The sequence below is a fragment of the Hermetia illucens genome, chromosome 6 (genome assembly GCF_905115235.1).
Source record: "Hermetia illucens chromosome 6, iHerIll2.2.curated.20191125, whole genome shotgun sequence".
NCBI classification, from domain to species: domain Eukaryota; kingdom Metazoa; phylum Arthropoda; class Insecta; order Diptera; family Stratiomyidae; genus Hermetia; species Hermetia illucens.
Genome location: NC_051854.1, coordinates 102,374,420 through 102,388,310, shown reverse-complemented (window position 1 = coordinate 102,388,310; position 13,891 = coordinate 102,374,420). Strand labels below are relative to the sequence as shown.

The 13,891-nt window shown below is 42.7% G+C and overlaps 1 protein-coding gene across 3 annotated transcripts; it reads left to right on the top strand.

The window, feature by feature from the left end:
• Positions 1 to 2,017: 2,017 nt before the first annotated feature.
• Positions 2,018 to 4,257, top strand: LOC119659978 (venom serine protease 34-like). 3 transcript variants are annotated; one of them, XM_038068346.1, is made up of 5 exons: positions 2,018 to 2,307; positions 2,393 to 2,763; positions 3,434 to 3,532; positions 3,638 to 3,785; positions 3,845 to 4,257. In XM_038068346.1, exons 3-5 carry the CDS (start codon positions 3,499 to 3,501, stop codon positions 4,206 to 4,208), a joined length of 546 nt encoding a protein of 181 aa, XP_037924274.1. In that variant the 5' UTR covers positions 2,018 to 2,307; positions 2,393 to 2,763; positions 3,434 to 3,498; the 3' UTR covers positions 4,209 to 4,257. The 3 variants fall into 3 exon arrangements, with proteins under 3 accessions (XP_037924274.1, XP_037924273.1, XP_037924275.1); XM_038068345.1 differs by having other exon boundaries at positions 2,388 to 2,763; XM_038068347.1 differs by lacking the exons at positions 2,393 to 2,763; positions 3,434 to 3,532.
• Positions 4,258 to 13,891: the final 9,634 nt, after the last annotated feature.

Here is a 13,891-nt window from a genome sequence, read left to right as displayed (position 1 = left end):
AAAAATAGGATGATTCCTTCTTTGGCGTTAGACTGTTCCTAGGCTAGTAACTGGCTTTGAGGAGTTAAGACTATTCAACACATCAAAGTGTAGTGCAAGCCATGTTAGCAAAACTTGATTCTGCCTCAGTTAGCATATAATATTATTTCCAGGACAGCTATAAAAAGTCAAAAGAGGTTGCGCTTGGGTTTTTAATTCTGAAGTATACATTTAATCGTTCACTACTCCTTTTCGACAGTGGAACTCTCCACAGCATTCCAAAGGCGTTCTGCAATATCCTTAAATGTAGTCAAAGTTATGGACACAATTTGGCAGGAGGGCCTAATATTTAAAATTGCCACATTTTTCCTCTACCTGTCAATATCCTTTCAAACTGCCATAACTGCACAGGAATATGGTAGAGGAGCAAAAAAACTCAATTTAAAAAAAAATTACCATATTACTTATAGTATCCATTCCAACTTGACGATGACGACCTTCAAAAAGTTGAAACATAGTTTTTATTGTTGAAATTTAAAGCCAACCAGACATAAAGCTCACATACCACTCCTGCTCTAAAAAAACAACCTGCCCTCTGTCAACGAGAAATGAACCATCCCACTGATCGAAGATATCTGATAACTTTAAATGAAAATAAACTGACTAGAGTTTTATGTGAAGTTCAGGGTACAAATGTCTTTAAAAAAAAAGATCTTTTTAACTTGGAACCTCGTGTAGAATAAAACTTCGTCACTGTGTAGGTTTTCCAACTCTGATTCAGAATTTTCTAAACCAATTCAGGATTTTGCAAACTAATTTCAGAAATTTCCAAACTAACCTTAGACTTTTTCAAGCCAATTTCACAATTTTCCTTTTCAAATTCAGAATTTTTTCAATATTTTAGTATCAAGCTTTAGACTTCCTTTTACTACTGGGTAAGAATGAAGATGCCATCCTTTCTTTTAAGGGATCCTGGTGTTCGGGCTTGGAAAAAATATAATCCCCTAAATCTGCAATTTTTTCATGATCCCTGGATATAAAATCATGTACTTGTGATTGCAATTAATTTCGCCGTTTCCTGTAGAACCGCATTAATGTCCACTGACAACCAAAAGGGCTTCCGAAGTATTAAGAAGTTTCAATTTACACTTATCCGTCCTAGAGGATGCTATTAGACCACTATGTTCTCAGACCGATTCATCAAAGCAACTAATGACACAAAATTGATGGGAAGCCCAGAAAAGTCTGAATTTGAAATGGAAAATTATGAAATTGACTTGGAAAAGTGGAAAGTTAGTTTGGAAATTTCTGAAATCAGTTTGGAAAGTTCTGATTTAGAGGACAGAGGACTAATTTTATTATCAAGGCGCAGCAAACAACTGGGACACCTATCACCACACTTTCCAATCTGGCTCATTTCACACAATTAAGATAGAGTTAAGAAACCATTGGCTGAACAGGTGTCCCTGGTTATGCAAGGAAGCTAATTTAGACTGTTTGACGCGATATTGACTGGAGATTTAAGCAATACTCTGTTGCGGTAGAAAACCTGCTGAGTTTGACGGTGACTGATTCAATCAGGAGGTGAGAAGATGCTCTGAAAATTTGGCAATACTTCACCCCCCCCCCCCCCCCCCCCCCACAATTTGATCAGAGAAATGATTTAATCGGAAGAAAACTGGGGTAAACTGTGGCAAAAGCAATGGTTCAAGCGAAGCTTGGAATCGCGGATTGTGCAAGAAAATTCGGGCAGGGTAAAATATGGTCACTTAAAGCACGGGGCTACCAACTTGCCCTAGGTAAGAGCCTTTCAGTTTGTAAGGACAGATGTGTATCCAACTGTGATTTCGCCGTGCCATGTTTAATAACGGTAGAAATTTTACGATATGTAGTAATAAAATATGAATGAATGCATTTTGTGGTTTAAATGCAGTGCTCATATGGTGCTCTGTGGGTGTAATAAAACCATAAAGACTTCTAAAAGTAGAAATCATATAATCTATCTTTGCAGTATTTGAAGTTAAACCTTAAGAGATGATCCAGTTCTGTAGTGTCGAAATAATACAAAGAAATGGGAAAATTAAAAACGGTCGATTCAAAGTAAATTTCTTATCAGCACTTCTAACTTGGTTCATACTATTCCAATATGTTCTTCCTTGTGCCGCGCTCTTTGAAAACTGTGACTTCGACCAGTTGGTTAGTCCAAACGAACCCATTACCTTTGGCATTCCACATGTTCCAGAAAACGGAATGTCTTCCTGCCGCATCGTGTTTAAAGCTCCAATTGAATATCATGTTGCAGCAAATTGTACCATAGAAGTTGCAGAGGTAAGGAACTTTTAACCACTATTTACCATATAAATGGTAAACTGACAGATACAGGGGCTTAATTCACACATTTTCACCAGCTCAGTTCCGTCTGTGGTCGCGAGTTCCTTGCGTTGAACAATGTTGGCAGTCGGGATTTGTCAAACACACGATTTTACTGTACCAGTGGAAGAGTTATGACATCTTCATTATTTCAGTCATTGACAGTAGCTGCACAGATAAGCAAAAACATCACCATTAATTGTTTAATAGAAGCGGTTTAGGAAGAACCTGCAGACTGTGACTGTGGATGGAGTTTTACCGACAAAATTGCTGGCGGAAATGAAGCTGGACTTTTTGAATTTCCTTCTGTTGTGGGGTTGGTTGCTGTTAATCCCCCTGGAACATATTGTAATGGAAACTGCGAGAATGTAGAAGGTGTTGGACAATATGAGATATACTGTGGTGCTACTATAAGTGAGTAATGGGACCAATTATACCTGGAGCTGTACCCAGAGTACATTTGCATAAATCCAAATGCTTCCTTCGATCCTGCCAATGTTTTTATATAAACCATACTAGCATAGATTGAGAGGTTAGACGATTCAGAAGCGCAAGGTATTTCAGAAAAAGTTTACACCTCCACTCTTCCGTAAGGTTTTGACGGGTTGCTTGAGCCTCGATGTCGGAACCTCCAAGCATTCTATTCAATATACTGATTCTTGTGATCCAAACAATATATGCCACAAATGAATAAAGGTGACAAGCAGAAAGTAAAGTACAAATTATTACACTCGTCAAAAATTTACAGCAGTAGACACTTTCCGATCAAAGTTTAATTAAAACCTGTCTCCCATTTAAGCACTCCATTACGGCCGTAATGATCCCTTCTGGAAGCTCCTTCCATACATCTCTTCAAAATCGGTGCTACGCTCGAATTTGCGCTCCCGCAAGGCTTACTGCTGTACAACATTATAATCCCCATTTAGAGAGAAGAGAGTAACACATGAAAATTTCAAAAGCGCGCTTTCCAGAATCTCCTCTATTCTAAACCGTAGTTTGGACCGAGTTTATACCTTGGAAATCCCCATATGCTTTTCCAATAATCGGATTTCAATTTTAAATTCTCCATGCTCTATTTTCATAGTTTCACCATTTTATGTGTTGAGTACCGCAACTTGCATACGAAACTATAAACCACCTGGAAGTTTAATGGTGGTTGCTGGACAACATGCTACGAATCTAGGTAAATTATTAGTTAGCTTCGGTATAGTCATAAACGTCACATAAAGAACATTTCTAAGTATTGATTCACTCAATAAAAGCGAATCCCCAACTTTATCATTTATAGCTCATCCAACACAATATACGCAACATATCATGGTAGAGTCATATCAATTGCTGAAGACAAATGTTTACTATTTAGCGCTTCTTAAACTTACAAAACCACTGGAATGGACCTTGGCAGTAGGCCCCGCATGTCTTCCTTTCTATTATCGGTGTGGACAGTTCACTAACTTCTGAAAATGTTTTTCATTAACACTTTCCTATTTTACAGAGATTCAGATTTCTTAGGACAATATTTAACAATGGTTGGTTGGGGCCAAACAGGAGCTAATGAGAGCCGATCAGCAGTTCTGTTAAAAACTAAGGTCTCAGTTATATCACTTTCCGAATGTCAACAAATAATGCCGGAAGTTTATAATACGGAAATCTGTACTTATACTCCGCCGAGAGGAGGTTGCGTTCTTGATACTGGAGGTCCTGCTTACTTCCTAAACGTTCGGCAATTTCTGATCGGAATAATTGGGTATCGCCACGAATGTGGGTTGATTCACAAGGCTGGAGTTAATGTCCGAGTGGGCAGTTTTTTAAAATGGATTCAGCAAAATGTGGGCGACCGACTGTGTTTGAAATTCTAACTGATCGTGTGATGAATATCTAGAGTAATTATTAAAATATTGGTTTTTTGATGTGATGGTCCATAATATATCCATACCTTTTAGATATTCAAAAACCTAATGTATTTCTCGCTAATCGTTTGATCCATTCACTGTGTTTTTACCATAGTTAACCAGCAATTGTTTGTTCATGTTATCAAAAATCCACTCGATCGGTACTTTCGTCCAGGATCTATTTTCGCAGACCATCCAAGAACCGGAAGCACACGCTATTATGATAAGTGAGCCCTAAGGAAACCTCAGAAGTAATGTAGGTGATTAATTTGACGTGTGAAGTGACGTTAGTGACGTCAGGCAACCAGAGCATACAGGAATATAGTATATAGGTCTGCCAGCAATCAGCTTTGTGTGAACCTCAATAGGTGGCCTAAACATCTAGAGTTGATTTGCTCCTGCAAGGTTCATATTAGCTAACTTCAGGGACATAAGGAGCAATCTGGTTTCGGAGGCGAAAGAACAAAATTGTTAGACAACACTACCCCCATAGCGATCACCACGAACTTATCGTCTCCCCGTTGTTGAAAGTGTGGGAAACTTATCAGACCGACCATTCGGTTTCCACATAGTCAAATTCAATGGGTGAAAAGGATAATGGTTTGACGCCCTATTTAGCGAATATTGACAATCACATATATTTAGAGAACTTGTTAAGAAGAGTCCTAGCGACGGTATAATGGCCGAACTTATAGATAACTATCTGGAAAAAAGAACACAATAGTAAAATGGACTACTTTATTTCCGGGGCTTTCCCACAGGATTCTACGTTGAGCCCATCTTTATGGAACATCATGTATTACAAGGTCCTCAAAGTGTCGGTTGCTGAAAAGGGTATCATTGTAGGCTACGCTGACGGCATAGCATTGCTTTAATTTTGGAGGTCAACAGAACCACTGCTCTCTATGTTGTTGTCTTGTGATGGTCCTTGCTAATTATGAATTGTGCTCGACTGTAGCAATCCATTTCCACACAATAGCCAGTGTACCTAAGACCCGATCCAGCAAGCAGTACAGTGGACTACCTGGTTTCTGGCTACAAGCTCAATAGTGTTCCGTTCAGGAAACTACGGAGAACTTGTATAATAAGTAGATATCCGGTAACAAAGTATTCACCAGGTATCTTTGGAGTCTTGTTGCATAAGCAGTACTAGAGTTTGAGTCATATATGCGTTGCAACATTCTAAGTCATCGTGCGGGTGTAATTACAAATAAATGATTCGTCCTGAGATTGGGCACTGTTGTCGCTCGGTCATCCCCGAGAACCGCAGATGCAAAAGTAATTTTACATATAACCGACAAATTACGAGGATGCTTAGACGACGTACAATGGTATGGACAGGAAAGTGCATTGCGTCGGAGTTTTCCAGAAGGCCGTACAGGCCTAGGATAATCGTAAGCATGAATATAGCAGTTTTCTCCGCAACTACTATCTTATTCTCTCAAAGTAAATAAGTGTGAATAGGAATTAATATTATAATGTGCCTATCGCCTATGTGGCTAGATGGCATGTCTCCATGCCAATGCCCTTGAACCATGAAGCTACAAATTGTATCTACTGTACAAAGCTATATGAGACACCTGATCAGGACATCTTTCTCAGGGAACGATGCTAGGGACCAAACAAGAGCCATTTTTCCGTAAATGGGTGAGAAAATCTAATGAGAACTCCTAAATACGTATTTCGTCCCTTCAACGATATTTATTGTTGATAGCGCCAAGAAATCCAACTGCGTTAAATTAAGTGATCTTGCTGACACTTTTTATGTGAAATTAAACTTCTATTAAATTTGGTTTTCATTGAATGAATTGTAATATTTTCGGTTGAACGGCGTAAAATCGGTATTACAAATAAAGTCCTTACTAGCAAACCCTGCATATAAAATAAAACTCAAAAACATACCGCAGAGCGGATTAATATTCAGAGCTCGTATCCTTCCTCGGGTAGTCATCCTTTATTCACGTCTGAGATTCCATTAATTGCATCTCATTGTAAAAGATGGTAAGTTTTCATATCTGGTAATCCAAGATCCAAGTTTCAACTTTTATTTGGACAATCAAGCTACAAAACCTTTAAACTACCAAACAACTAAAAATTATAGTAATATACTATTATTAACTTTATTTGAACAGATGTCGGTATGAAGAATATTTCGGAGCCTAGGCACTATATAGTGAAAGCCTCCTGATTTTTTTCAGATCTTTGGGTTGGGTAGTTTCTGAGAATAGATCTGTGAAATGAATGATCACTTTCGGCCCCCCGCACTCCCGTTTCATTTGATACCCCATATGACTATATTTGGTGAAAAAAATTACACGCCTCCTTTTGCATGAATGGTGATTCCCCACTTCAATTCGATGTACATCATTCATGTAACTTACTGGATGCGTGAGCGTTCGCCGTTCCACCTTTCCACCAAATTTGGTATCAGTCGCTATAACTGTTTCCGAGAAAAATACGTGTGACAGACAGACAGACGGACGGACAGGCAGACAGACAGACAGTCCTGTGAGGAGTGGCCAGGTCTCCCATCAGGCGCGACCCCAGGTGGCGGATAGGAGCATACCTATTGATGTGTAAATATGTATTCATGCACTTTTCTTTTCTGACTGTGCATGGGCTAGTGTTTGCTCATCTCTGGTGCGTGGACCAAAATGGCTATGGGAAGGACATCCAGAAAATAAAACCAACATGGACGAATTGAGAAGGAGTAAAGTTACGGTGCAGGGGCTCGGAACCCCAGTACCGGCGGCATTTGGGAGTGAGCAAGCGGGCTCCCGGCCGTCGATATCCCTCGACCGCAGTGCTTCGGTGGTGGACAACTTGGCCACCGTTGCATCTAATACTACAAGTGTTTTAGATTTGGAGAAGGAGGTGTTCAAACGAAGCACAACTCTGCCAAGAACACCAATTGCGAAGGCAAAGAATGATGGGTTAAAAGGAGATAGCTGGCCAAAAAAGGCGATTTCGACACCCATCGGATCTGATCAAGAGGTACTCCAGCAGCAGCAAATAGATCCATTCAGGAGAAGCTCATCAATTTTACGATCTCCTCCAATATCAAAGTCGGCAAAAGAGAAAACTCATGGGAGCTCAACAACTGAAAAAAGTGAAGGAGTCAGTAAAAGGGGTAGTCTGGCCAGGACTCACCGAGAACAGAGCCCTGACCAAGAAGAACTATTTTTTATGCAGCTTGGGACTAAAATAGTTGAGCTGTCCGAATTCATCAAGGACAAGCACAACGTGCACCAAGCCATTAAGAACATGGTGAGAGCCATCAGGGTGCTTTATAATAGGTCACAGGAAGAAATAAGAAAGCCTAAGGAAAAGCCGGACATCCCAGCCTCAACAGTGTCACAGGCGACCCAAGTGACACCCAAGCACAAAGTCGCCGACCTTCGCTCAAGTAAAAGAGGGAGAGACAAGGAGGGGGAAACTTTGGCGAATCAACAGGCCCCAAAAAGGAAAAAAGGGGTTTTTCCCAGTCCAACAAAGGGAACTAAAAGTTCAGAAGGGCCCAAAGTACCAAAAGTAGGAAAGTCGGCTAGCGAACCGAAACTGAAAGAAAATAAGAACGATGGTTGGACTAAGGTCGTGAATAAAAAAAGAAATAAGAAACCAAAGGTGCGAATTCGCCCGGAGGCAATTGTAATCTCCAGCAGAGGACATCTAACATATGCGGAGATACTGAAGAAGGTGAAATCTGACCCCGACCTAAAAGACCTAGGCGGAAATGTTAGCAAAATCCGGAGAACCCAGAAAGGTGATCTCATGTTTGAGCTGAAAAAATCCATCGTGGGTAAAACTGACGACTTTCGTAACCAAGTTTTAAACTCACTTGGGGAGAATGTCGCGGTTCGTTCCCAAAAACATGAGATCTATATTCAGTGCAAGGATCTCGATGAGGTAACATCCAGAGAAGAGATCTGCACTGCCTTGAAGGAACAATTCAAGTTGGAGGATTTCAGGGAAGAATCCATCGTGAGCCTAAGAAAGGCTTATGGCGGTACTCAAACGGCCACAATGCGACTGCCAGTGGAGTCAGCGCAGAAGTTGTTGGCCGTGGGGAAGGTTCGGATTGGATGGGTTGTTTGCCGACTAAGGGAACAGATCTCCTTAAAAAGGTGCTTCAAATGCCTAATGTTTGGACACTTCGCAAAGGCATGCACTAGCGGCATCGATCGGTCCGATCGATGTCGAAGATGTGCGGAAAAAGGATATATTGCCAAAGAGTGCAATAGAGACCCCAAATGCATTTTGTGCGAAGAAAAGGAGGGAAGGGATAACCGGCATATTGCCGGAAGTGGGAAATGCCCAGAATTTAGGAAGGCGTTAACTGCAGTGAAAAAATGAGGTTAATACAAATAAACCTTAATCATTGCAGGGTCGCACAAGATTTGCTTGCGCAGACCACTTACGAATCCGCAATGGAGATTGCTATCATTAGTGAACCGTACAGAAATCTTGACGGTGCTGTATGGGTCACAGATTCCACTGATGGAGCGGCGATATGGGCGTGCGGTCGTCAAGCCATACAATATGGCATGGGTCAGGCGGCTAGAGGCTTTCTGTGGGCCAAAATAAGCGGTATATTCATATATAGCTGTTACGCCCCACCGAGCCTCACACTGCCCGAGTTTGAAGAACTGTTAGACGATCTTGTTCACGATGCAAAGGGACGGAGTCCAAAGGTGATAGCCGGTGACTTTAATGCGTGGGCTATCGAGTGGGGCAGCAAAGAGACTAACGCAAGGGGGCGGTGCTTATTAAAAGCATTCGCCCAGTTGGATGTGGTTCTGGCCAACGAAGGCGATATAAACACTTATCAGAAAGGGGGAACTGGGTCAATTGTAGATCTGACTTTTATCAGCCCTGCGTTAGCACGTGACATGTCCTGGCAAGTTAGTGAGGACTTCACGTACAGCGACCACCAGGCAATCACCTTTGAACTAAGGATGGAGCCACAAAGCAGGAGATCCGCACCCCGGAAGCCGAAATCCAGAGGAACACCAGGATGGTCTGCCAAAGCGATGGATGAGCAGACATTCATGGAGGTGTGGCTAGACTTGCCTAGCAAAGCAGGCACCTCCACGGATAGAGTTCTCCATGTCACACAGAGCATCTCTAAAGCATGTGACGCGTCGATGCCTAGGAGATGTTCATTCCCCACTAGAAGACCCAATTATTGGTGGAATAGTGAACTTGCCAATCTTCGATCGATTTGCCACAGAGCCAGACGAACGGCTCAGAGGGCAATAGGTAGGATCGATCAGGGGCAAAAGGAGCATGCCTATAGGGAAGCTCGCAAGAACCTCAAGCTCGCCATCCAGCGGAGTAAGAGGGAATGTTTTAAGGGGCTCTGTTCGGAAGCGGACATAAATCCGTGGCGTAGCGCCTATAAAATCGTGACAGGACGATTTAGAGGCCGATCGTCTCCGCAGATCACGTGCCCTATGCTCTTGTTGAAAATAATCCAGGGGTTATTTCCCCAGCAAGAGGGGGTGCTGACACCTTCCAGCGCCCCCTGAATGTGACGCCGATTCCACCAGTCACCAGGGACGAGCTGCTAGAGATCTGCAGCCGAATAGGCGACAGTAAAGCTCCGGGTCTTGACGGCATACCGAATTAGGCTCTCAAACTTGCCGTCAAAAGTAGACCGGATATGTTCGCGGAGCTGTTTGAAACGTGCATGTCGGAGGGTATTTTTCCTGCACCATGGAAGCGGCAGAAGCTGGTACTGTTGCCTAAGGCTGGCAAACCTCCAGGTGAACCGTCCTCCTATAGGCCCATATGTCTTCTAGACACTATGGGGAAAATGTTGGAGCGGGCCATTTATAATAGATTACTTCCAGTCGTCGAGAGCCAAGGGGGCCTTTCAGATAGGCAGTATGGGTTCCGGAAAGCCAGATCAACCATCGATGCCATCAAAATGGTTACTGGCTTGGCCGAAAATGCAATTCACGGAAGGGGTTGTACCAGCAAATATTGCCTGGTGGTGACCCTAGATGTGAGGAATGCATTTAACTCGGCCAATTGGAACCTTATACGAAAGTCTCTGGCGACGATTGGAGTTCCCACCTACCTCGCCGCTATTATCGATAGCTACTTGAAAGAGCGGACACTCTGGAATGATACCGATGACGGATCCAAAGAGTACGTTGTCTCCGCGGGTGTCCCCCAGGGCTCTGTACTGGGCCCGCTACTGTGGAACATCATGTATAATGATGTGCTCAACCTTCCGGTTCCGGAGGAGACTACGGTGGTGGGTTACGCCGATGATATAGCACTGGTTGTGGTTGCAAAGCATCTCGAGGATGCTGAGTTGTACTCAAGCGAAGCAATCAGTGTTATTAAGGCTTGGTTAGAGAGTGCTGGACTGGCACTTGCGGAGGAAAAGACGGAAGCGGTCCTCATCACTAAGCGCCGCAAAAGAAATTACGCCTACATTAGAATCGGGAATCGTATCATCACTTCCAAGCCGGCCATCAAATATTTGGGGGTGATGATAGACGGAGGACTTAATTTTAAGCAGCACATAGAGCATACTTGTAAACGAGCATCCACCACGAGTATTTCTCTGGCAAGGATGATGCCGAACGTAGGAGGCCCGCGGCATACTTGCAGGCTGCTCATAGCCAGAGTAGTGAGCTCTATCATGCTGTATGCAGTCCCATTTGGGGAAAAGCACTGCAGGTTTTAGGCAATACACATAAACTGAATGCGGTCTACAGAAGAACATCCCTAAGGGTGTGTTCTGCCTTCAGGACCGTCTCAGATGATGCAGCGTTCGTCATCTCGGGAATGATGCCGATTGACATCCTGGCAACCGAAATGATGAACATTTATAACACCAGGTCCATCTCTCCCTTATCTCAGGTGAAAAAAGCCGAAAGGGAGAGATCCATAAGCAGGTGGCAACAGCGATGGGACCAGTCAGAAAAGGGTCGTTGGACTTACAGGTTGATCCCTTCCATCGGGGAGTGGCTGGAGAGAAAGCATGGGGAGATCAATTATAATCTCACCCAGTTTCTCACCGGCCATGGAGGATACCGTGAATACCTGTACAGGTTTAAATTGGACACCTCGCCTAATTGTCCAAACTGCGGGGTCCCAGAGGACCCGGCGCACGTTTTCTTCCAGTGTCCTAGGTTCGTGGAAGAAAGGAGGAACCTGGAGGAAACTCTAGGTGAAGTGCTATCACCGGAAAATTTTGTCCGAAGAATGGTAGCCTGTCAGGAAGACTGGGATGCGATCAATTCCATGATAGCTGTAATCCAGGAAAAACTGCGAAAAACAGAAGAAGTGAGGAAGACGCGGTTACGGACCCCGCGGGTAGACGGAAGGAGACCTAGCTAAAGTAAGCTAACTCCGCCCCGTGATGTAATACCTAAAAAAAAAAAAAGACAGACAGACAGTTTTGGCACCGTCTTTGAAGTTGAAAGCAAATAGCATGAAAATCGCAGCTCCATACCGATTGAGTGCATTACAAACGTCATGCGCTTACTGTACAAAATCATACGAAGCAACCTGTGTGATAACAAGCATGGTCCCCATCTACATCTTGGCGAACCAGGGTCAAAGCCTCTATCATATGCAATTGGCGAGTCCTTTACCTATTGTCGGCAATTAGCTTGAAGTGAATCTATTTTGGAATGGCAAAAAAGATGGAATGATAAAGGACGCTGAACACATAGGATTATTCCAGATGTCTCAAGGTACGGTGAGGTGCGTTACCACTTTAGTCAGTTCCTAAGCGGACACGGAGGGTACCGTGCATTTCTTTATCGCTTCGGGCGTGACGACTCCCCGTATTGCCCAACATGCGTGATGATTCCGGAAGATGCGTAACATGTTATTTTTAATTGCCCGCGGTTCGCCGCACACAGAGCGAGCCGGAAATTGACACCGGAGCACGGTTGACACTCGAGATTATCGTGGACCACATGTTAGCCTCTGAAACATCTTGAAGGGCGGTGGAAAAATGAATGAAGGCGATCCACAATTTGCTGAGGAAGAGGAGCTTTGGAGGGGAGTTACAAATAACAACACGAGGCGCATTTCGTAACTGATTCTGCCCTGTGACGTAATACCAAAATAGCAGCCCCGCGGGGTAAGCGAAGGAGAAGGAGGTTGTTTAAGTGAGTGAAAGTCTCACATAACCATATGGCAGGAGCGAGCGGTAGGTTTTGAACCTTTCCACCTTCCAACGCATAAAAGAAACAAAAGGCAGACAGACAGTAAACCGATTTTAATAAGGTTTGTTTTTACCCACAACCTTAAAAAACAGATGATTCGTGCTTCAGGTATGGAAGGTCTTGTGTATTTCTCATACAAGAGTATTTGAGTGGACATTTGTCATTTGTGGCATTTGCTATGCTAGACTATTCAATTTAGTGTGTTACTAACATTCAAAAGCTTAGATTGAAATAAATTTGCACAAATGGGACAAATTTTACCTTTTTTAGTAATAATGCGATTTCCATTAAACTTGTCAGTATCATGCCTATATTACTCAATTAAGAATTAACTTAAGGCATACCGTAAGGTTTCCAGCCACATTCTAACAAATATAGTAATATACTAACTTTATTTGAGAAGGGATCGGTACGAAGGATATTTTCGAGCCTATGCACCGTGGTCTTCGTGATTTTTTTCAATTTTTTCGTTTGGGCAGTTTCAGAGAATCAGGAATCAATTTTCAGCCTGGGCATCATCCGTCCTTTTTGCATCAAATGCCAGAACTGGTCAGCTTTATTATTATATTGGAGGAAAAAATGTACGGCCCCCTTTTGTATGTATGGAGACCCCCCTTAAGCTTAACGTAGCACGATGTTACTCACTGCATGTGTGGGGTTCACACTTCCTACAAAAAATGTCTTAGCAATATCAATAGACAGACAGACGCGCTGTGAGGAGCTACCAAGTCTCCCATCAGACGCGACCACAATTGGCGGATAGGGCCATACTTATAGCTGTATAGAAAATTTTAAAAATAGTTTACAGTTTCGTTCAGGGTAGACATAACTCAGTAGAAGCTGCCTCATCCCTGCCCTGCCCTTCCAACAAACATCCAATGATTGACACGAAAAATTTGTTGAGGCAATCCTTTCTCACTTAACTCTCAAGCAACCCAAATATAATTAAGAAAGTAATCTCATAAATTACATTTAAAATTTACACTAAATTCCATCTAAAACCTTCGAAACTTATACTTTCCCGACATGTACACATAAATCACCAGCATAAAAAAATTATTTCCTAAATATTTCGCACACTTCACCTAAATTCCTAAATCTCCTACCCCGCACTGCGTGTCCTTTGAATCTTTGATGGTTTTGGTTTTTCCGCAATCATTTGTTGAATGAAAATTTTCCTCTGTGGGTGAATTTGTAATAGCATTGAAGACCGATGGACCAAGAAAATACTGTGACCGGCCATAATATGGTGACCATAAATACGACAGAAAAGGACCTCGTCGCCATAATGAATCCTTAAGGACACAAAATTTATGTGTTAGACAAACTTGATTTATGACAGGCACTCAAGCAATTAAAGTTTTACAACTTCTCCAAGTGAAACAAGAAGAAAACGAATGAGAAAACTAACGAAACTAATACCGAGTTCGAATGTCGAAAAGTCAGCCAGGGAGG